Source organism: Bos grunniens, chromosome 3 (assembly GCF_055505025.1).
Source record: "Bos grunniens cultivar Pamir isolate PY7600 chromosome 3, Bosgru_T2T1.0, whole genome shotgun sequence".
Taxonomy (NCBI): Eukaryota; Metazoa; Chordata; class Mammalia; order Artiodactyla; family Bovidae; genus Bos; species Bos grunniens.
In genome coordinates this window covers 87897361-87919270 of record NC_141167.1, presented here as the reverse complement: position 1 = coordinate 87919270, position 21910 = coordinate 87897361, and the positions used below count along the sequence as shown (strand labels likewise).

The 21910-nt window shown below is 54.0% G+C and overlaps 1 protein-coding gene across 5 annotated transcripts; it reads right to left on the bottom strand.

Annotated features, from left to right (window-relative positions):
- Positions 1 to 367: 367 nt before the first annotated feature.
- CSF1 (colony stimulating factor 1) lies at positions 368 to 20469 on the bottom strand. 5 transcript variants are annotated; one of them, XM_086391711.1, is made up of 9 exons: positions 20245 to 20469; positions 16926 to 17048; positions 15475 to 15537; positions 13744 to 13914; positions 9521 to 9668; positions 7308 to 8320; positions 6757 to 6809; positions 6373 to 6431; positions 368 to 2502 (listed from the first exon to the last, which is right to left on the bottom strand). In XM_086391711.1, exons 1-8 carry the CDS (start codon positions 20281 to 20283, stop codon positions 6386 to 6388), a joined length of 1656 nt encoding a protein of 551 aa, XP_086247837.1. In that variant the 5' UTR covers positions 20284 to 20469; the 3' UTR covers positions 368 to 2502; positions 6373 to 6385. The 5 variants fall into 5 exon arrangements, with proteins under 5 accessions (XP_086247837.1, XP_086247839.1, XP_086247841.1 ...); XM_086391713.1 differs by having other exon boundaries at positions 7308 to 7438; XM_086391715.1 differs by lacking the exon at positions 6757 to 6809.
- Positions 20470 to 21910: the final 1441 nt, after the last annotated feature.

The following is a 21910-nucleotide window of genomic DNA, read 5'->3' as shown; positions in this document are numbered from 1 at the left end:
GACTGGACAGTAGAGCTCAGTGGTCAGGGAGTCTCATCTTTACCAGGCCCTCGGGCCTTGGACAGAGCCCAACCAGCTGTTTTCTTGGGCTGGGCTAGGCTGTGCTGGGGCAGAGGCTGGTGGCCACGCATGACGTTTGGCTGGTTTTTGTCTGTTTTTCCTACTAAACAGATATGCAGATGAATGTGTTTGAGACAGCGATAATGCAGGAGGTTTTAGTAACAAGAATGAAACTTGGAGACAACCTTCCTTCCCCAAGTATTTTGAAAAATGCTTTCTGAGCTGGAGCTCCCCCAGTAGCTACTGGCCACCCCCCCTTTTTTGCCACCCACACCCCAAAAGCAACTTTTTCCATGACTCACACATGGCAGCTTGTGCACTTCTTTTATTATTAAATATAAAAGCAGCTTCCTATTTTTTAAATAGATATTTAAATGACTTCATATAAAATAAATCACCACTTCCAAGTATAAAAACAAAATCTCACAGTGTGTGAGCCAATGTTCCCTCTCGACTTTCTCAGAGAAAAGAAGGGTTCCTGTGCAGGTAGCCGGGTAGCCACCCAGAGGGGCTGCAGAGGCCCCTCCCACTCCTGGGTCACCAAGAGCACACAGTTTCTGTGATGGGTTGGATTCGCTTTCTTGATCTTTAAAATACTATATGTTTAAGGGGTGGGGAGTGAGGGAGGAATGTTTTTTCTGTGTGTGTGTGTGTTTTTTTTTTCCCCTTCCACTTTTAAATACAGAGTTTTTTAGTATCAAATATAGAGTCTGTGACTAGGAAAATGGGCCTCCTGGGGAAGTTCTCCACTGCCTCTTCCTCAACGGATAGCAACAGGGCAGGCAGGGACCAGAGAATCCTCACTTTCAAGGGCAGGAAGGGAAGCTCACAGGCCCCGGTCCAGCGGCCAAGTCCAACAGGATCTCTTGGTGGAGGGCCCGGAGCAGCAGAAGAGGAGGGACACAGTAGCACAAAGGCTGAAGGCAGTCTACTGGCCTGTCACCCAATGCCCAGAACTCAGAGTCGCAGCCCCTGGCCGGTCGAGGGAGCTGAGGCCCTCAAGGCAGACTGGAAGCAGATGCCTGGACTCTCCAAGTCCCTCTCCCACCCTGGCTCACCTGGTTACAGAGATGATGCTAGTGAGGGGTGGGACGAGAGCAGGAGGGGGTCCCTGCCTCCCGGGCTCCTGAAGGGACACCGCTCAGCCCAGGTGTCTGCTGACAGCAGCCTTTGGACTGTGGTGGGAGCAGGGGCCTGGACAGGGAAAGAGGCCAGCCGGGGGGATCGGGGGTGCTGACCCCTTGCCACACCTCAGGGGCAGGCCCTCAATTTCAAAGACCTATTTGCCGTCAGAGCTCGCCCTGCAGTCTCTCTCTCTGTGTCAGTCCCTCCCCTCCTTCCCTCCCTCCCTTTAATCATGTCCCTCTTGGGAATGTCAAAGTGCAAGATGCAGAAACCTGGGTGAACAACGCAGCCTAAAGACCAGCTCTGGCTGCTGGCCCCGGGAAGTTCTCCCACCCTGATCCATCCCAGGGAGTCAGAGCCGGGTCAGCAGAAGGTCAGGGCTCAGGGGCTCCCTCAGTCGACAGGCGAGGCCGGCTCGGGCGCTCAGTGCAGGAAGCTGGAGAGAGGCTGGAGGAGTGGGAGGACAGACAGGTGTTTGCTCTCCGGGATGGATGGGGCAGGCTGTTCAGCAGGCAGGTTCAGTATTCACAGTGCGATGGTTTCCTTCAGAGGAGAGGCTCTGCACGGCCTCCTAGAGGAGCTCTGGCAGGCCTCGGGGGACGGCGAGGCAGAGGCCAGCGCTTGGTCTTGCCCTGGGCATCGCAAGCCAGGTCAGGCAGGTCCTGAGGGCCGGGTTGGCATCCCCTCTCTGCCTGGCCGTTGGCAGAGGGCACTGAGGCAAGTGGAGGGTACAGACCCGTTCCGGGCGATCAGTGCAGACCAGCAGGCCCAGAGGCCTTCTCTTCCCGTCTTCTGGGCTACACACCTTTACGGGAAATCCAACAACGCTGTCCCGCCCTGTGAACCTCATGCTTCTCTCTCTGGAGACAAGTTCCTGCTTGTCGGTGCTGGGATCCCTCGGCGGCAGGCAGGTCCTCTGACATGAGGGTTCTTCCATTCCTCAGTGCCCACCCTGCTCTCCCATGTCCCATGGGCCTCTGGGTCCCTAGAGGGGAATGGGCCGAGGACACAGCCCCTGAGGGGCAGAGGGTCCCCAGCCGGGCTTGGCAGCCTTCCTTAAGCGGATGGGAGCCTCCAGGGCCCCTGATAAATATCAGCAACGTTGGGGGCATCCTCCAGCCCCTCTTAGTCAGTCCAGAGTCTGAGGGTCAAGGGCAGAGGAGCCCCAGCCTGGCTGCTCTGGTCTGGCCCTGCTCTCCCGAGTCCAGGAGCTCTCATGGTGGGCAGGCCACATTCCCGGGAGAATGGTTGGGGAGGGGTGGTGGTGGCCGTCCCCACAGTTTCTCCTCCCATGGAGAGACTGTCCTGTGCGCCCAGCTGTAGGGGAGAGAAAGAAAGGCTGTCAGCTGAGTGGGAGTCAAGGGAGGGGTCGCTGAGGACATGGGTGGGCGAGCTAGAGCGTTCCTGTGGGCTGCTGGTGGTGCTGCAGACAGGACTTCCTCCCATCCTTTCCCTAGCTTTCCTCGCCACCCCAGACACCGCAAGGGCCCTGGGCAGCTTTCTCTGGCAGCAGCCCAAGCCGCTGGACAGACTGGCCTCACCTCCTACCTCCTCCTGGGGAACCAGGGACCACAGGGGGAGGTAACATGGCCTGGCAGAGGTCTGAGCGGAGCTGGGATGGGCATTACTCAAGTGGAGGGGTCTACCAAGGAGGGAAGGGGGCACTTGAGTGTCCTTAGATGCCCATCCCCCCCTCCCCCTGCCCTGCCCCAGCAAGACCATCTCACTATCTTTGGTCTAAAAAAATCAAGAGTGAATCCTGCTAACTCTAGCAAAGAAGAGGAATTTCTCATTCCCACTCCACACCATTCATCACAGAGGTCATCACACACAATACTCAGGGCAGCAGGACAGAGGTATCTGAAGGGAAAGAACTGGAGGAAGTTCCAGACAAGGAAACTCCCACCCTGCCATTTGGCCTGCTAAGCCCTAAGCAAGCCAGCCTCCTTCCGGATGGGCCAAGGGACTTGCCTCCCCACATCATGCATAGGAGTCAGGGCCCTGCTGTCTCCAAGCCTTCCCCCATCCTTGTCCTCAGAATGCTTTGTTCCCAGAGCAGAAATCCCCTGGACTCCATCCAACAGTTTGACTTTGGACCCTGTGTGGAGCTTCCCTCCCTGACTATCCCTGGGCCCTACCAGCAAAACCCGTGATGGATAAGGAGGAAAGATGGGACCATAGCTTCTGGCTCCCAGCCCATTCCCATGCTCTGGAAGGCAGGCGGGGAAGACCATAAACTGGACATTAGCCATGCTCGGTATGGCTGGGCCACAGGCCCTGCTGGGGCCAGAAGGGAAGAATAACCAAGTGGGCAGGCCCCAGCCCACTGCTCCTATTTCTTGGTTCCTTGGAGTGGAGGGGTCAGGGTCCACATTTCTTTTCTGAGGGTCCCTCTCTCATACCTCTGCCTCTGTGTTTCCCTCTCTTATTAGGGCAGCAGTCTTCAGGTGGCCCTAAGGCTCCAGCTGCCTGGCCTGGAGACCACTTTAGAGCAGGATCCAAGTAGGGGTCTGTATGTGGCTCTGGCCCTGGATCACTCTCTAAGTGAAATCTTAAGGGGAGGAAGAAGAAAGCTTGGGAGGGCCTCAGATTAGGCAGGCAGAGGGCCAAGGCCGAGGAGGGAGGCGGGCGACCAGTCAGAGCGTGGTGCAGCATTGAGCCATGAAGTCCCCAGGGACCTTGTTCCATCCTCTGCTTGCCAGTTCTGAGGGGTCTGCCTCATTCTCACAGCCCTGCCAGTGTCCCATCTGACCCATTTGAGTCCACCTTACCAACGAGGTGGACCCCAGGAAGTGTTATCTCTTTCACATGTGTTCCACATGTGTTATATCTTAAAGAAAGAAAGAAAATGAAGTCGCTTAGTCATGTCTGACTCTTTGCGACCTCATGGATTGTAGCCTACCAGGCTCCTCCGTCCATGGGATTTTCCAGGCAAGAGTATTGGAGTGGGTTGCCATTTCCTTCTCCAAGGGATCTTCTTGACCCAGGGATTAAACCCGGGTCTCCCACATTGTAGGCAGATGCTTTTACTGTCTGATACTGTTCTCTAAATCGGCTCCCGTGGTTTTGAGCATTTGGCAGATACCCTATCTCTCTAGGAGTGGCCCCGACCTGTCATTCTACACATGAGAAGGCCCTGAAGTGCTGGCTTGCATTTGGCATGGGGTGTGACTAGAAACGTGAATGGGTTCTCCAGCTAGTCAGCCAGCCTGCCAGCCAATCGGCAATTTAGGCAAGCAGCCAGCTAGTCAGTTAGCCAATCAGCTTCATCAATCAACTAGCTAGTTAGGCAGTGACTAGCTAGTTAGTTGGTCAGAGTCACCTATCCAGTTGGTCGACCAGTCAGAATCAACTAGTTAGCTAGTTAACTGGTCAACCAGAAGGCTGGCCAGTTAGAGACAGTCAGCCAGGGTCAATCAGCCAGTCAGCCCTGAAGTCAATCAGTTAACATCTATTGAGTTCTTAGTGTGAAGCATGAAGAGGTCCTTTCTGTTTAGGACTCAGGATAGAAAAGAAAATGCAAAAAAAGTAGAAGACACAGTCCCTGTGCTTCAGGGGCTTACAGATTCCTTAGGGGTACTCATACGCATAAAGATTTTTAAAATGTATGAAAATAAACAACATCCAAGGAAGTACAAATCAATATAGCAAGTCAAATCCAAAAAAGATGAGTAGGAACTAAAGGAGCAACCAGAGGATGATGGAGACCATCAGGAAGAGCTGATTCCTGCAGGCTGATTGTGGTTTGAGGGGAAGGAAGGGAGGAGGGCTGTGGAGCGCCTGGAATTGGGGCGCCAGGCGTGAGGAGTGATAAGAGTCACATGTTTATCAAATACATGGGTGAGGACAACAGAAGACACTCACTGATGTGCAGGAGACACGCTGGGAGGGCTGTGAATACAGAATTAGGATTCAAAACAATTTCAGTTGGCTCGGGTGAGGGGCTGACAAAAACCAACAAGGTGGTTTTTAACAAGGAGGAATATAAATTCCTGCACACTGGTTAAAAAAAAATAAGTTCTCCAAGTACAGGATAGGGTCCACAGGTTTATAGGAAATGGAACTGGGGGGTTCAATAGCCCACAAGCTTAACATATGACAACAGAATGATGTGGTGGTTAAAAAACCAAAACAAAAGAGCAATGCAGTCTTAATTGGTACAAATAGAAGAACACTGTCCATATCAAGGAAGGTTACAGTCCCTCTGAACTCTGAGCTGGTCAGACAATATCGGGGAGCACTATGTCTAGAGCTGAGAATCACATTTTCAGAGGGACATTGACAAACGAATGTGTCCAAAGGAGGACGACCAGGATGGTGAGAGGTCTGAAAACCATATCATATAAGAGATGTTTGAGGGACTTGGCCACACTTAGCCTAGAGAATTCTTAAAGGGGACATGGACACATGAGTTTAAATATCGGAAGGCTCTCATGAGGGAGGATGGGGAGGGGGCAGGAAGCCAATTACGTTCAAATAAGGAAGGACTTCCCCACGGTGCTATTAGGGCAGGGCAGGGAGCTTGCCTGTGGCTGAGAGTGTGTAACCAGAAGCTGGCTGACTTCCCATCAGGGATGCAGAGAGGGGAGGCCCCTCTGCAGTGGGATTCTAGACCAAATGACCCCCGAGAGCCCTTCTAGGACCATGCTTCTATGGCTCCATGGATCTAAAAGCAGGAAGGCAGAAAAGGTCTTCGTTGGGAGGAAGGATCCAATCAGGGTGCACACAGAGAAGAAAATGGCAAGAGATGTGTGTGAGGGGCTGCTGCTGGAAGAACTTGGGAGCCAAGCTGAGAATGTTGAGCTGAAGTGGTTGGTGATGCAGAGCTGCAGAAATTCCCCTGGAGGCTGAAGACTTTACACAAACAGTTTGGTTGCTCTGGGATGAAAGATGGCAGCAAAAGTTGAAGCTCGATGCAGAAATAATAGCCTGATTCAGAATTAACAGTGCCTGGCCTCAGATGGGGTGGAGGGAGTGAAGCGGTGATGGGAGGCCTGAGGACCCGGGGAGCAGAGGGTTGGCCAGACTTGGTGACGAATGAAAAAGGGAGTAGCGGGGAGAGAGAGAAGGGAGTCAAGGGCGGGAGCCTCAGGGAAGTTGGTGGTGCCATAAACAAGTTAGGGTGAGTGGAAAACTTGGGTGTAACCAGTTTTAAGGTGTGGAGATAGATCCAGATTAGAGTCTTACCTTAGGATTCTGTCTACACTGGCAGCTCCTCCTGTCTGTCCTCTTCCTGGGTCAGGAGGCTGTGGGCAGAGCACAGGGCTGCTGTAAGACTTCAGCAGAGGCCAAGGAGTGAGGGAACCCCCAAATCCTCACCCATATGCTCCAGCCCTCTCAGATTTGGGAGACCAGAACTGCCTAACCCTAAGAAGAAACTAGGAAAAATCCCAGATATCTAGGGAAGAAGAGACATGCTTCCTTCTTGCCACCCACGCCAGCATCCTGTTCTGAGCTTCATTTCCTTAGAGCAAGCGGCAGAATGTCTCCTCCAAATCCAGATGGAAAATAAATGCCAAGACAGCCTCCCCTCCCCCATACCTACCAGAGCCCCCTCCCCCAAACTCTCACCTGCCCTCTGGTTGCTCCATGGGAGAATCCACCATCTGTGGCTCTTGATGGCTCTGGGGGCAGAAAAGAGCTGGCTCACTGAGGAGCTGGGGGAGGCTGGGGGGCCAGGGTTGGGGGCCATGGCCCCATCCTCAAGCAGGGCTGCCCTGGGGCTCTCTGAGAGAGCCAGAGGGCCAGAGGGCTTCCAGAGGCCTCTCCTGTCCTGGGACTCCTTACCCCCCAGCTCTGCAGTCTCTGGGAATGCCCTGCCCTGCACAGGCATCACTTTCCTCTTCCATCTCCCTTCCAGGTTCTCACCATGCTGTAGCCCAGGAAGAATGACTCCTCCTCCTCTGCCCTCGTCCCTTTGCTCCATCTTGCAGTCTGAGCCTTCCCCATTCTTGAAGAAACCCTCCACTTCAACCTCCTACTCTCTGTGCTCAGTCAACTTCCTGTCTCTCAGAGCCTGAAGAACCCAGCCTAAACCCAAATCGTCCTCTGCCCTGCTCCTGCGCCAAGGCTGTGCCCCACCCCACGAGATGCCCTCCTCTCCCCCATGGGGCTCTTCTTACCCGACGCCGCCGCCTGTAGAACAGGAGCCCGCCGACAGCCAGCAAGACCAGGATGATACTGGGCACCAGCAGGCGGAAGACAAAACCAGGGAGCTGGGGATCGGAGGCTTCCTTGTGCTGCCTCTCGTGGCCTGTGTCAGTCAAAGGAATGGAGTTAAAACGGGCTGGGGGCCTGGCCGCCCCCTCACTTGCTTGTCCTCCTTTCAGCTCTGCAAGACTCCTCCGGTCCCTGGTGCTCCTCCTGCCTTCCAGCTCCCCAAGGGACAGCACGTGGCCCCAGGAGTGGCTTCTGGGGAGCTTTGGCTGAGAAGAGAGGGCGGAGGGACTGCTGAGGCCTTGCGGGTGCAGTGCTGGGGTCTTGGCCATGTCTGGCTCCTGGTGGTCTCTGGGCGAGGCAGAGGGACGTTCTGTCTTCTCAGGCGTGTGACTCCAGGCCTCAGTGGGGCCCAGTGTGGGCAGGTGTGCGCTAGTTGCATCCACAAGCCGCAGCCCCTTTCCTGATCCAGAGAGTGCTGAAGATGCTGGGGGGGTGTGACTGGGGCTGGCAGGCTCTGCCTGGACACTGCGTCCTCCCAGACTGTAGAAGGAAAGCTCTGCCCCTTGGGGTATAGGACCCTCACTAGCCTCTCCGGAGGCCTCTTCCAGGGCTATGTTAGCACCCAGCAGAGAGTCAAGAACGTCTTCCATCCCAGTGACAGGGGCTCCAACCGAAGGGCCGGGCTGAGGAGAATCTCCAGTGGGGCGGCCCTCAACGCGTGGGGTCTCTGGCGACTCAAAGCTCTGGCAGGTGCTCCTGGGTGGTCGCTGCTTGGCACTGCCCGGGTCCACTGTGCGAAGGGCCTGCTCTCTGGGCAAGAGGGAGCTGCCGTCTGTTGCCTCAGAGTCAGCCCAGGTCAAGCCAGCCATAGGGGCTGTGGAGGGGGTGGGGGACTGCTGAGGGGAGACAGAGGCCAGGTCACTGCTAGGGGTGGCTTTGGGGTACAGGCAGTTGCAATCAGGCTTGGTCACCACATCTGAAAGAACCACAGAGAGAAGGAGAGAGAAGGATGGGGAGGAGATAGAGTCACCAGCCTCCAGCACAGCTTTCCCAGAGGGATGGAGAGGGGGTGTGGGTCTGGGGGGTTCCCTCAGGCCCTAACTCAGCCCTGGGGCTGAGGTGAGGACAGGACTGGTGCCAATGCTCATGACACAGGCTTTAGACAGGAAAGGAACAAACTGCAGGAAAAGAGCAAAGAGTGGGGTTTAGACACACAGGTTGGGGGATGGGGTCAGGGAAGACCAGTAAACTGCCCTTTCTGGAGATCCAGCTGGCCAGACGCCAAGCCAGGGGTGACAATAGCCAGCCAAGATGTTGAATAGTGGCCTCTAACACAAGACACCCTCAAGCCCCAAAGACACTGTTGGTTGGAAAGCCGCAAGGTGGGTTCATGCACAGCAGGAGGCTACGCAGCCACGCCCACAGGCGGGAACAGGCTGGGGCTGGCGTGTGGCCAAGGCTTGAGGCCTTGGGGTTGAAGCGACGAGACTGGACTTGGCCATTGGCCGGTCGCAGGGCCTCAGCCCTTGCCTCGGGGAGCAAGGTTGAATGTAGGCGGGTACACGTGGCACAGGACGCAGAGACGAGGACAATGCAGGGTACATATGTGCGCAGCTGGGCCAGCACTGCCAGGGTTTGAATGATGCTCAGACTTCAAATCCAATCTTGTCCCTTGAGGGGACACTCAAGGCGTCCTGGGGACTTCTGGAGCCAGGCTATCCTGGTGATTCACAGCAGGGCTCCTGGAGCAAGCCCTGACTCCTGGATGGAGCCTCTGCTCTGTCCACGGAACCCCCCATACGTTCAGCCAGCCTGCAGAGCCAGTGGGAAAGCTGCCATGCCTACAGGGCTCTCTGAGAGGGCCCCCTTTTCCACTCCCTGATCTCACAGCCACCAGCTTGATCCTTTTTGATGCCTCAACATGCAGACATACGTAGGTGTGCATGCACACACATGTCAGAAAAGACATGTGCCTAGGACCACTCAGAGGTACACGAAGCCACATATGTACACAAAACAAGCACGTCTACACACACAGGAGCACACGAGTAGCAGCCAGGCTGACTCCCCAGGGGTCCCTCCAGCCTGATGCACCACCACCCCCCCACAACCCAGTGCACCTCTGTTCCACTCACCCTGCCCCAGCCCCACACTTGCTGGCCCCTTCCGTGCTTACCATGGCTGGAGCATTTAGCAAAGCTGTTGTTGCAGTTCTTGCTGAAAATGTTCCAGTCCTTTTTAAGGAGATTTTTTGTTTCATTAAAGACATTCTTGATCTTCTCCAGCAACTGGAGAGGCGTCTCATGGAATGTTCGGACACAAGCCTGGAAGGAGAGCAGAGCCCCCTTGATGAGAATAAGCACTGATTCCATGTCTCTAGCTGGAGAAGGCAATGGCATCCCACCCCAGTACTCTTGCTTGGAAAATCCCATGGATGGAGGAGCCTGGTAGGCTGCAGTCCATGGGGTCGCTAAGGGTCGGACATGACTGAGCGACTTCACTTTCACTTTTCACTTTTATGCATTGGAGAAGGAACTGGCATCCCACTCCAGTGTTCTTGCCTGGAAGATCCCAGGGACGGGGGAGCCTGGCGGGCTGCCGTCTATGGGGTCGCACAGAGTCGGACACGACTAGAGCGACTTAGCAGCAGCAGCAGCAGCATGTCTCTAGCTTGTTTGTCAAACTCCCTTGGCCTTTCTCACATCGATCTTCTTTTTCTCTTGTTTTCTCCCTGCTCTCTACCCTGGTTTGTAGGACCCCTATGTCCTAAGGTGGTGAGATTTATCATTTACTCATGGCTCCATTTAACACATAGTTATGTGCCAGGCATATGATAACTACCTGGGAATCGTGTAATGAATGAGAGAGAGGTGGTCCCTGGCTAAGTTGGACATTGAGTTCATCAGGTCACCAGCATTGTTACAAATGCAGTGAGTCCTAAGAAGAATTATCTGAGAGTATTTAACAAGGGGAACTAAATGAGGGCTTGGGGGAATCCCCAAGGAACTGACTAAAAGATGAGCAAGAGTTAACAAGGAAAGGAGGTGGGGTTGGAGAGAGCTGTCCAGGTGGTGGGAATAGACTGTGTAAGAAAGAACCTGAAATGTTAAAAGATGAAAAAGAAGGCTAGAGTGGGCTATCACACAGCCATCCAGGAGGAGAGTGGCCAGAGATGCAGCGGAGAGAGGTCAGCGAGGACCAGGTCCTGTGGGGCCCTGCTGGCCATGTCAAGAACCATTAACCTTATCCACAGAGCAAAGAAAACTTCTGGGGCATGCTGGGGAGGTGGGTGGAGCCTAAGACTCTAATCCTTTAGAAAGAGCATCCTTTGTGGTGAGGAGAAAGGCCTGGAGGAGGCGTGGGGCTGTGGGTCCTTCTCCGGCGTTGGTGTATCTTGACAGGAGAGCCCAGGCTGTCCCAGTCCTGTGTGCTGAGCTGCTAGTTTCTCTTCTGCTCATGGGACCTAGGCCCTCCACGCCCACTGGGGCTCTGAGAACATCACACTCCAGGTTTTCCCTCCTCCCCTTGAGCTGCTCCATCTCAGTCCCCTTACTAGGCTGTCCCCTTCCACTTGACTTTCACAGGCTGGCATTCCACTCACCCCCAGACACTGTGCCCATGGCTTTATGGCATCTATTGCCCGCCTGCTGACGACTCCCAAGTCCTTCCTTAAACTGAGCTGCACGAGGAAGAACTATGGGCTTTACTAGGCACTGAAGTCCTTGAAAGCACCACTGGATGCCCAGGGGCTGTGCACAGTAGGTCCTCAGTAAATGTTTATCAGATAAAGGAGAGAGGAACATGGGAATGGGAAGCCCCAGGCTTGGTTTCATTACTCACCAACTCAGCAACACTGGCCAAAAGAACTTTCCAGCTTGGGCTCATCTCATTTGTCAAATCAAAACGACAATCCCTGCCTGCCTCCCTGCCAGGGCAACTGTAAGGAAGAGGTGAGCTCTCTTCCTCTTGTTTTTCTTACAAAATATCTGTGTTCTTTATACCTCACCTCATACGCCACAGAGAAAACAAGGACAGAATGTCCTGGTGTCTACCTGTCTCAACAGAGGCAGTGGCTTTTCACCTCCAGAGCTCTGAATCCCTCCCCTGCCAGCTCCTCAGGAGACCTGTTCCTTTAGCTTCACCCGCTCCCTACCTCCCAGCATCCCTGCAATGTGCAGGGCATGTGGCTTACTAAAATACAGATTCCAAGGCCCACCCACAGACCTAGTGAATCAGACTTTCTAGGGGTACATACTGGGAATTCGTATTTAAAAGTTTTTTTTTTTTTTTTTTTAACTAGAAGTTATTTGAGTTTTTATTTGTTTAAAAGGAAAGGTGTTTTGGAATTGGAAAATTTTAAATGAAGACTTCCTTTCACTTTTATTATTATTATTATTATTAGCCACACCATGCGGCATGCAGGATCTTAGCTCCCTGACCAGGGATCGAACCCACACCCCTTGAAGAAGAAGTGCAAGTCCTAACCATGGGACTGCCAGGGAAGTCCAGGAATCTGCATTTTAAACAAGCTCCACAGAGGATTCTTATGAACCTCAACCCTGGAAAACCCACAGATCTAATACTTCTCTTATTTAAAAATCTTTCCTCTCTCCATCCCACCCTCCCTCCAGCTAGCTCTCTTTTTCTTCATTTTTTTTTTTTTTTTTTTGAGCCAGGTTCTTCCACAGTGCTGTCTCCACTTCCTCACTCTCTGTCCACTTGCTCTGGCACCTGCCTCCAACATCCATTGCCAAATCCATCAGACACTTTTCAGCTCTTCTCCTGCTTGACGTCTCAAATCCCGGTTGATAAAGGTGACTACACTTCCCATCCTGAAACGTTCTTTTACATGGGCTCAGTGATCCCACGCTCTCCTGGGTTTCCTCCCACCCCTTATGCTGCTCTTCAGTCTCCTTGCCAGGCCCCCTTCCTGTGCCTGACTTCTAAATAAATGCTGAGATTCCTGGGCCTGTTTCTCTTCTCACAGTTGGCAATGTTATGAAGACCCCTAGCTTCACAGATGACCTTCAGACCGACACTGCTTCCGTCTGTCAATCACCAGCCAAACTCCAGACTCGTACATCCACCGACATAATCAACATCTCCACTCAGCCATTTCATAAACATCTCAAGCATAGTGTGCCCCAGCCTGGAACTCCTGCCCTTCCCCCAAACCTGCTCTGTCCCACTTCAGCATCACTGAAACTCTACAGGCTGCAGACAAAACCATTGTCATTCTTCTCTAAACTCAGAAGGTGTCCCCTGGCCTCACCTTCACTGCACAAACCTAGTCCAAGCCACCTGGACTTGCACCTCCTGCTGGCTGCTCAGCCTCCATCCCTGATCCCTACACACCCTTCCCAGCACAGCAGCCAGAATGGTCTCACAGCGCAAGTTAGACTGGGTCCCTTGGAGAAGGAAATGGCAACCACTGCAGTACTATTGCCTGGAAAATCCCATGGATGGAGGAGCCTGGTAGGCTACAGTCCATGGGATCGCAAAGAGTCGGACAAGGACACGACTGAGCAAATTCACTTACTCACACTTTAAACAAAATCCCGTATTTTTTAGACCCAGCTGGGAGACACAGGCTCCCACCTCCATGGCTCTCTTGCCTTCACTCCCAGGCCTTGGCCATGCCAACCATGCTGGGTGGGCCTGAATGTGCGTACTTAGGGCTCTGTGCCCAGAATTCTCTATTCTGGAGCACTCTGACCACTTTTCATGCGTTCTAACTCTTACTCATCTTTGAACCTCGAGTGAATACCTTTTTACTCAGAAGCCTTCCCTGTCTCTTCTTCCCCACTGCCTTTTAAATCTGAGTCCCATTTCTCTCTTCTGGAGCCCCACATACTTCTCCTTCCTGGCTCTCTCCCTCACCTCCTCTGGTCTTCCCTTTCTGGTTTGCTTTCTGCAATGCAGTTATTGCCGCTTTACTTTTATTTTATTTATGTATCTTGTTAACTGTCTCACCACCCTCACACCAAGCTCCATGAATGTGGGGAATTTTGTCTGATCACAGCTGTTCCCCAGAGTCTAGAACAACAATACACAATAGACACTCTTCTTTGTTGAACGAACAGTCTTCATGGGTTAAAATTCTATCTACTCGTGTCATTGTTTAGTGACTGCCACCCTCATTTAACTATAAGCTCCCAAAGGCTGGGAACCATGTAGTTCCTGCTCACGAGGAACATCAGCAAGGCCTAGTACTGTCCCTCCTGCACTGTGAGTCCTCAGCAAAGGTTTGTGGAATGAATACGTGAGTGAGAGTGCAAGTGAGCCATGACCTGGGGTTGAGGCCAGTGAGCATCCCTGTGCTTACAGGCAGGGATGGTACCACCACAGCTGCCCTCTGCCCTCTCTCCCTCAGTGCTCCCAGCTCCAGGGCCCTCCTACCTTGTCCTGCTCATCATAGTCCATGGTGAAGCAGCTCTTCAGCCTCAGAGAGAGTTCCTGGAGCTGGACGATGACTTTGGCATTGGGGGTGTTGTCTTTGAAGCGCATGGTATCCTCCATTATGTCTTGCACCAGGAGAAATGCCTTCTTAAGGTAGCACACGGGATCATCCTGGAAAGTAACAACCTGGAGTTTATGACCTGGCTGACGCCACCTGGGAGCGCAGGCTCTGTGCCGGAGACCCGCCTCCCAGACAGACTGCTCCTGAGGAGAAGACCATCCACTACAGAAGACGGAGAACATTGCCCTCAGCTGGCTTTCACTCTCCCTTGTTGGGATCTGACACTACTGGGGATTGCATGCCCTACTGATTCCCTTTCTTAGAGGGAAGGAAATGTGGATTCTGACCAGAGTGGTCCTTGGATTTCTGAAAGGTGAGCTCAGATTGAAGGTGCATAGGTAGAGTGAGTTCTGAGGAACTTCTCTTTTTCTGTCTCTGACCCTCTTTTGGCTTGCTTTCACAAGAAGCTCTTTACCATATGACTCCTTCTAATCCTCCCAGCCACAGGGGTACTGGAGACTACCCCAGGGTTCAAAGAACAAAACCCCAGGGTTTTGCCTCCCTAAAAGGATGGTGGATGCCTCAGTGAAGACTCTGCTTTAGCTCTGTATTCCTAGTACCTGGTCCAATAGGTTCCTTGTAGTAAATGCTTGGTGAGGTAGGCGTGAGCAAGTGAGTGGAACACTGAGGTTACTCCTCGGACCGTGAGATTGGTCTCCAGTTCTAATGGAAGTGTCTTTGGCTCAGGTGTGCAGAAGCTCAGAGATGGGAGCAAACCCTGGCCATGATGGTGATTTTGTATCAGGCAAGAAGATAAATAGATGTGGCATAAAGGCTGGGGTGGGGACAGCTGGAAAGGCATTACAGGCATCAGAAAGAGCACGTGCAAAGGCTTGGAGGCAGGAAGGAACACAGAATGGGGTGGTGTGTTGGGCTGTGTGATGGAGACTGTAACTTGTAAACCCAGGCTAGACAACCAAGGCTTTCCCCTGGAGTGAGGGGGTTTCCAGGTTCAGGAAAGGCAGTGAAGATAACAAGTTGTGGTTCAGAGCGCTCCCCCCAGTGGTGGGATAAGGAGTGCACTGGAGGAGAGGAGGCCATTTAGGAGGTTCTTGAAATTGTCCAAGCAACTGATGGGGTGGGGCCCCAGAACCCAGAGATGCTGAGGAGTAGAACCAGCATCACTCAGCATCTGGTTGGGGGTTGGATAAGGAAGAAGAGGGAAAGGTCTGGACTGATCCCCTTGGTTGCTGGTCTGGCTGTTAGATGGAGGTGATATCCTTAAGCAAAGCGTGTGACCCAGAAGAGGTATTGGTTTGCCTTAGGCCTTAGAGCCTGCCTTCCTGGGTTCAAATCAGACCTCCACTGCTTCCGAGCTATACCCTCTCCCCTGACCTTTTATAAACACGACGAGTGAACCACATAGTTGGGATCAAAAGTGCCTGACACATTGTAAGACTTTGACATGTGCCAAGCCAGGAGAAGGGCACCGCAGGGGACTTGAGCCCAGGACCCTAACCAACCCTGGACCCTGGCACCCCAGACTTGGGCACCCAGGGGTCCTCACATGCATACCCTGTGCAGCTCTAGGATTTCTCCTGCCCACATACACCCATCCTGGTAAGTGCATACATATGGGCCCATGGGCTTTGTAAACAGCCATAACTCACCAACTGCTCCTGGTCTACAAACTCGAAGGAAATTTGGCACGAGGTCTCCATCTGACTGTCAATCTGTAAGAGAGAGCAGGCTAGTGGTGGCAGGTGTCTGCATTTCCACTGAGCTTGCCTAAGAATGGGGACTAGAGTTTTTGGATGGAAACTAGAGTTTCTGGCGTTTGATCCTCATCCACCTCCCCAAACCATACATGAGATGACAGAGCTAAGGCTAGGGGAAGACTTGTGACTTCCATATGGCCAGGGGAGGGCTGGAGAAGAACAAGAAGTCTCTGTCTTGTACCTCCTACTTTATGAAGTCTGACAGATGCCAGTTTGTTATACGGAAGAACTGTCTAATACAGGATAGAGGACATAATCTCCTGTGTGAGGTAGTGAGCTCCCTGTCCTGGAAGGAATTTAAGCAGAGGTTAGACAAGCTCTAGGAATTCAGGATATATATGGACTGGGGCTAGATGCCCTTATAGCTGCTGCTGCCCTTCAGAGCTGTGGTTCTATGATTCTGAGCCTCAAAGAATGCAGCGATTCTTGGTCTACTTTGTATTGCTACGGCAGCTACATACAGGAGGAAAAGCACAGGGGGTAAGAGAGACAGGAGGCCAGCCCACAGGCCCCAAACTCAAGGCCCTGGAGCTGACCTTAGCCAGTGGGGCTCCGTCCACCCTGCCTTCCTGGCCAGAGGGATGGCAAATTCTCTTCTGAGCAGGACAGCAGTCATGATAGCAACCTGATTCTGCCTGTTGGGTGAACTCTGGGAGTTGGTGATGAACAGGGAGGCCCGGTGTGCTGCAATTCATGGGGTCGCAAAGAGTTGGACACGACTGAGCGACTGAACTGAACTGAACTGAACCACGCTAGGAATTGTTGACATCTCTGCTGGCCTGATGAGGGTGAGGCATGGGCTCCTTCAAGGCCCGGGTGAGCGGGCCATCCCAGCCCCAGGGTTCGGGCAAGAGCCAGGGAAGTGTCGGATAGGGCTGGAAGTCAGCTGGGAGCCTCCCTTCCAAATCTGGCTGAGGCCCTGGTGCCAGGCTGGCGGCACATCTGGGAGTCCAGGAGCTAGAGGCAACATTTGGACACAGAAGGCAGACTGGGCTGGCTCCTCGAGGGAAGCATCCCATCGAGGGAGAGCAGGCTTTATAAGCCTTTTCAGAGTCCTTGATGGACATTCTAGGCCATCATTAACCCAGGTAATCAGCTAGAAGCCCACCCTGTCCCTTGCCTGCAGGAGAGCTGGAGAGGGCTTCAGGATTGGGGGTGGGGGTGGGGTCAGAGTCATTGACCTTTAGAAGGTCAATGAGAAGAACATCCGTGGAGCTAGTGGGAGCCACAAGCCACATCCTGCATGGCTGTACTCTTCTGCCTACAACCCCCTCTTTGGCCCTGTTCCCTACCTCCGTTTCCCCAGTGGGGAGAAGCTGGGGTAGGCAGGGCCAGACACTCACCAGCTGCTGCAGGAACAGCAGGTGTCCATTCCCAATCATGTGGCTACAGTTCTCCGACACCTCCTCAGTAGCACCATTGCTCACCAGGAGACAGGCCAGCAGCAGCAGAGGGCCCAGCCATGTCTGTGATAGAGAGGGCATCATTTCTCCCCAGCTCTCTCACACTCCCCAGGAACCACCCTCCCCTGCAGAGGATGGAAAAACAAGGATCTCAGACCTACAGTGCTACAGGCTCGGCCTCTCATCCCAGAATACAGCATTCCCAAAGCCACCTTCCTCAAGATTTCCTAAGAACCACGCACAACCCTCCACTCCCTTGATAACAACCCAAATGTCACCTCCTCCAAGAAGCTTTCCCAGATTAACCCAGGCCAAGCCATTCTACACACTGAACTTCTAATGAGGACATGGGAGTTGTGCCTGCCAGTCTAAATGCCAGTCACATGGGAAACTCCTCGAATGCAGGACTTGCTTCTGCCCATTATTCTGACTCTGTAACATCAAACACTGAGCCAGGCATCTTGGGAGCTGCACACTCCTCTCAGGTTCATGTTCCTACACTGGCTGGCTTCCACACTTGGAGCCAGAGACATCTCTCTGGGCCCAGCCCTTCCTCCTACCTGATTCCACGCATGTCTGGCTCTGCTAATGGAAAAACCAGGGGCCCAAACTCAGTTTCACTGGGAACCTATCCCGCATCACAGACCTTTGGAGCCACAGGGCTGTGTGTCAAGAAGAGCCCAACGGATTAATCAGAGGCAGCAGTGCCAACTCTAGACCATCCCTGGCTGGCACCTGCCTACCGGAGCCCCATCAGGCTCTGCATCCAGCCTGACAGCTCTTATCATTGCAAGAACATTCTCTGAGATCTCTCCCCTCTTTCAGCACCCCGCTGACCCAGTAGCTGCTCATCCCCAGAGTGATGGACGAGCTCCTGACACCCTGTCATTCCACTTCCGTCCTCCTTGCCAAGGTCCCCTTAGCCCTCTCCCTGGCTCTAGGTACCCCCTTCTCCAGCCAGAGGCAAAGACCCTGGGGCTGTCTCTCCCCAGCTGGATGTCGCCTCCTGGCACGTCTGGGGAAATGCTGTCAGGGTGGGGTGTAGGCTGGTACCTTCCTGGGTTCTGGGCTCTGCCTTTTAATTCAGATGCTGAGACAAATAGTGCAAACAAGTAGCACACTGGAGGCTGTGAAACAGCCCACAACAACATGCTGATTTACATAGAACCAAAAGCCTAAAATGTTTGTCAGCTCTTACCAGGGAGAAGCCCTGGCTGGGCTCCAGGGAGGTTGCAGGGAGGAGGGGCCACAGTAAGACCTTCAAAGATTGGGGGGGTAGGGGGGTGGAGAACGGGGGCGGAGGGGGTGGAAGGGGGGAGTTGATGGCAGAGAGAGGAGGGGGAAGGGGGGCCTGAAGGAAAGAGGCTCAGGATGGCCCAGTGCTGTTCAGCACCAGGGCCTGGTGAGGGTCCTGGTCTGACCTGGGAGAGGGATACCGTGGAAGAGGGAGAAGAGTCATGGAGGGAACACTGGCCTTTGTTGGATGGTTAAGGAGGGAGTTCTGGGTGGGAATGGCTGTGCCAGCCCTCAGGAACCTGCACTTCAGGACCCACAGGAGGATACTGGGCCATGCAGAACGTATGTCTCTGCCCCAGGCTGGTTGCCCCTGAGACTCCAAGCCTCAGGTGTCAGTGTGGTTTGGAGGAAAGGGTCCATGGGGAAGGGGATGCTCAGGAAGACAGCCTTGCCACAGACAAATTAAGATATTGATGTTTGAGGGCAGCCAGGAGAGGGCAATGCTTAACCCCAAGGGCTGCCTGGCTTCTGGGGTTATTTCAGGCATCAGTGTGGGGAGTGTACAGCCACCATATGGGAGGCTGACTTTGAAGGTGGCCAAAGGGGACCACCCCTGCACCTGGGGCCTTGACTTGGCCTAAGAGGAGGAGCTGGACAGGTACCCAAGGGTTAACACTCTAGCTTGTGTCTGGCTGGGCTGGCTCTTCTCCCCACTCCTTTCTTCTTCCCACCCACCAGCTTTGGCCTCTGGGACAGCCCTAGGAATCTCTGCTTCAGGCTCAGAGAGACTCTGGGACATCTCAGCCCAGCCACCCATCCTCACCTGCTTCTCACCCTGTCCCAAATTCCCCAGCAAAATGGTCCCTGGAGAGACCTTAGCATGAGTGGACCCTCAGGCTGCCCCTGTCCAAAATCAGCCTCTTTCCTTCCACATTTATCTTCCTCCTCTTTCTTTAGCGTCTCACTTCCAGCCCCTATTTGTCTTGTTGCCCGTCACCTCACCCTTCCTGACTTCCCCTCCTAACCCCATCTCATCTCTTTCAGCTGGCTCTTCCTCCTCATGAAAGGCTTGTCCCTATCACCCTACTTGCAACCTCCCTCCCTTATCCTCTGAATAATTTTCTGCTTCTCTCGCTGCACCCCACTCCCCCACCAGGTTTCTCCTCTAGAATTCCTCAGATGCAAACCCATTGGCAGACCACTTACTGTTCGTTAATGGAGTCACTCTGCACCATCTAGCAGCTGCCCCAGCTACAGCCCATGGTTCGGGCAGGGCAGCGGTGAACCGCCCGCAGCCCCTGTCCACAGTTCTGCAACCCCAAACCTTCCTTCCACCTTCTCTACCATCATCAAGCCCAGGAGCTCCCCGACTGACTGAACCTGAATCTGCAGGAAGATCCATAGCCGGCACCAGGCAACTCTGGTACCCCCATCCCCCACAAAACAGACTTGATCCAGCCACCCAAATGCCCAACAGCTCCGGTCTGTGAGCTGGAACAAGTAGTGGCTTGCCCAGCTCCTTCCTTCTGCCTTGCGTTCTATAAGCTGGACGGCACCTGAACTTTCCCCATTCAGAAGCTCCCACTCCCCAGCAGGACCTAGAAGCATGCGTATGGCTCGTGTGGAATGCCCACTGGGCAGGCGCCACCCTCAGGCGCACAGCCATTCCGCCTGTCCCTTGGCGGTGGAGAGAGTCTAGGACGGAGCTTCTGCCCCTTGACTGCAAACCCCTCTCCTTTGCCCGCAGGTGGCTCTGTGTACCTCTTCCTGCAATGGGGTAAGCAGTCTTCCCTTCTCCAAAGAGGTGCCGCAGCCCCTGGAGCAGCTGCAGGGCCGCTTCTGGTCCCAGCCCCAGCGCAAGAGGGGCCTCGCGCAATCGGCGTGCAAAGATGGGCCCGGTGCCGGGGGACGGAAGAGCCTCAGCAGTCGGCGCGCGCTGGGCAGTGGGCTCCGAGGAGCCGTGCGGCGCCGCCAAGCTCCAGTCCCAGCCCGGCCCGGGCCCGGTGCCGCGGCGATCGCTTACCGTGGGAGGGCAGCGCCCGGCGGCGCCCCGCGCGGTCATACGGGCAGCTGGGTCCCGGCCGGGCGCGTCGGCCGCCCTCGCTCTGCCGCTCGCTGTCTTGATCGCTGGCCTCTGCAGAGTCCGCGCCCTGGCCGAGGGCCGCGCTGCTGACCCGGGAGTGTAGAGGGACTCTCGGCAGCGCGCGGAGCACCCAGACAAACTTTCACTTTCCCCGAGCCGGGCTCCACTGGCCAGCTCCTCGGCACAGCCTTTTAAGCGGACTTGTGAGGCATGTGGTTTATGGGAAATCACCTTGGACAGGCGCCAGACACACACACACACACACGCACACACACACAGGCGCGGGCGCACTGACACAGACTCACACACTCCGGAGGCCCACTGAACGCCTCCCCGCCCCCACCCAGCGGGCCGGTCTTCTCCGTTTGTCTTCCAGTCGCCCTGTGTGCTGCTCTCACAGCCAAAGCCTTCAAGAAAGTAACGCGGGCTCCGCCGCCTCCCGCCCTCCAGCGCGCGGATTTTGGACAGAGCCTGGTCTTTCCTTCCGCGCTCTCCAGGCGGATCCGGTGCGCTCTCTCTCGTTCTAATATTTGTCTCAAGGGACTTTCCCTCTGGGTCTGAAAATTCCCAAATCTGAGCAGGAAATGGCCTGAGAGCAAACACCGGAGACCAACTGCGCTTGCTGCGGCACCTTGTGGAGCCTTAGTCAGCAGGTTTGGGGGCAGCCCTCTTCTTATGCAGCCCCCAAAGCGCCCACCCAGGCTCTGTCTTCTCTTCTGGGGGCAGGGCACAGGCAGAGAGGCTACTACCCGGCCAGAAGGGGATGAATTGTGTCCTGTGACGGGGGCTGGGACACTCTGCTGTGTCCCAGGAGATGCTTCCCACACCTGACCTGCAGGTGATGTAAACTCTGGCTGGAACCCAGGTTCCCTCCTGAGCCTCAGACCTAGGGAGAATGGCACCCAAGCCCTACAGTTCCCTGATGCTTTTGAAAATGCATTTACTGAAATGATTAAGCTCATTTTGTCTCTATATGAAAATGAATCTAAATGAGGCTAAATAGGACGAGCCTGTTAATCATAACGTCAAATTCAAGAGCTTTTTCTTTCTTCAATTCACTAGGATTCAATGTTTCAGTCTCTTTGTGGCTCCACCCACCCCTAGCCCCTGGGAAATATGTTATAGGCAGCCATGTCTGGAAGGGGCATCTCCTGTCACTTATTCCAGCCCCAATTAGTAATTTTATAACTGCTTGCTCTTATTAATACTGGTGCCTCTGTTTACAATGCTCCTTTCCCAACTTGTGCTTAAGGCAAACACCTCATCTGTCAAGGCTGAAGTCACAAACACCACATCCTTCACCAGCAGAGCCTTTTTTGACTCCTCAGGCAGATCAATGATTCCTGTCCCTGTGGTCTCACTGAATTTGGCTCCTTTCTCTGTAGTTTCTCTGATAAATTGTCATTCATTCATTGTCCACAATATTCTAAAAGTGTTTCAAGGGGTGCTGATAGCTATACTCTGGAGCATCAGACTGAAGCTTCAGCCGCACTGAGATGGAGACTTCCTCCAAGCTGGTCCTGTGTTTCAGTTCAGTTCAGTTGTGTCCAATTGATTCTTTGCAACCCCATGGACTGCAGTATGCCAGGCTTCCCTGTCCTTCACC

Bases quoted from the DNA above. Each gene is read 5' to 3' on its own strand.
- CSF1 (XM_086391715.1), bottom strand. From the start codon at position 20,283: ATGACCGCGCGGGGCGCCGCCGGGCGCTGCCCTCCCACG. The intron at 13,915-15,474 runs GTGAGTTATGGC...GTTACTTTCCAG, and splicing joins TTGTAGACCAGGAGCAGTTG to GATGATCCCGTGTGCTACCT. The intron at 2,503-6,372 runs GTAAGACTCTAA...TCTCCCCTACAG, and splicing joins AGTGTAGACAGAATCCTAAG to CTGGGCGCACAGGACAGTCT.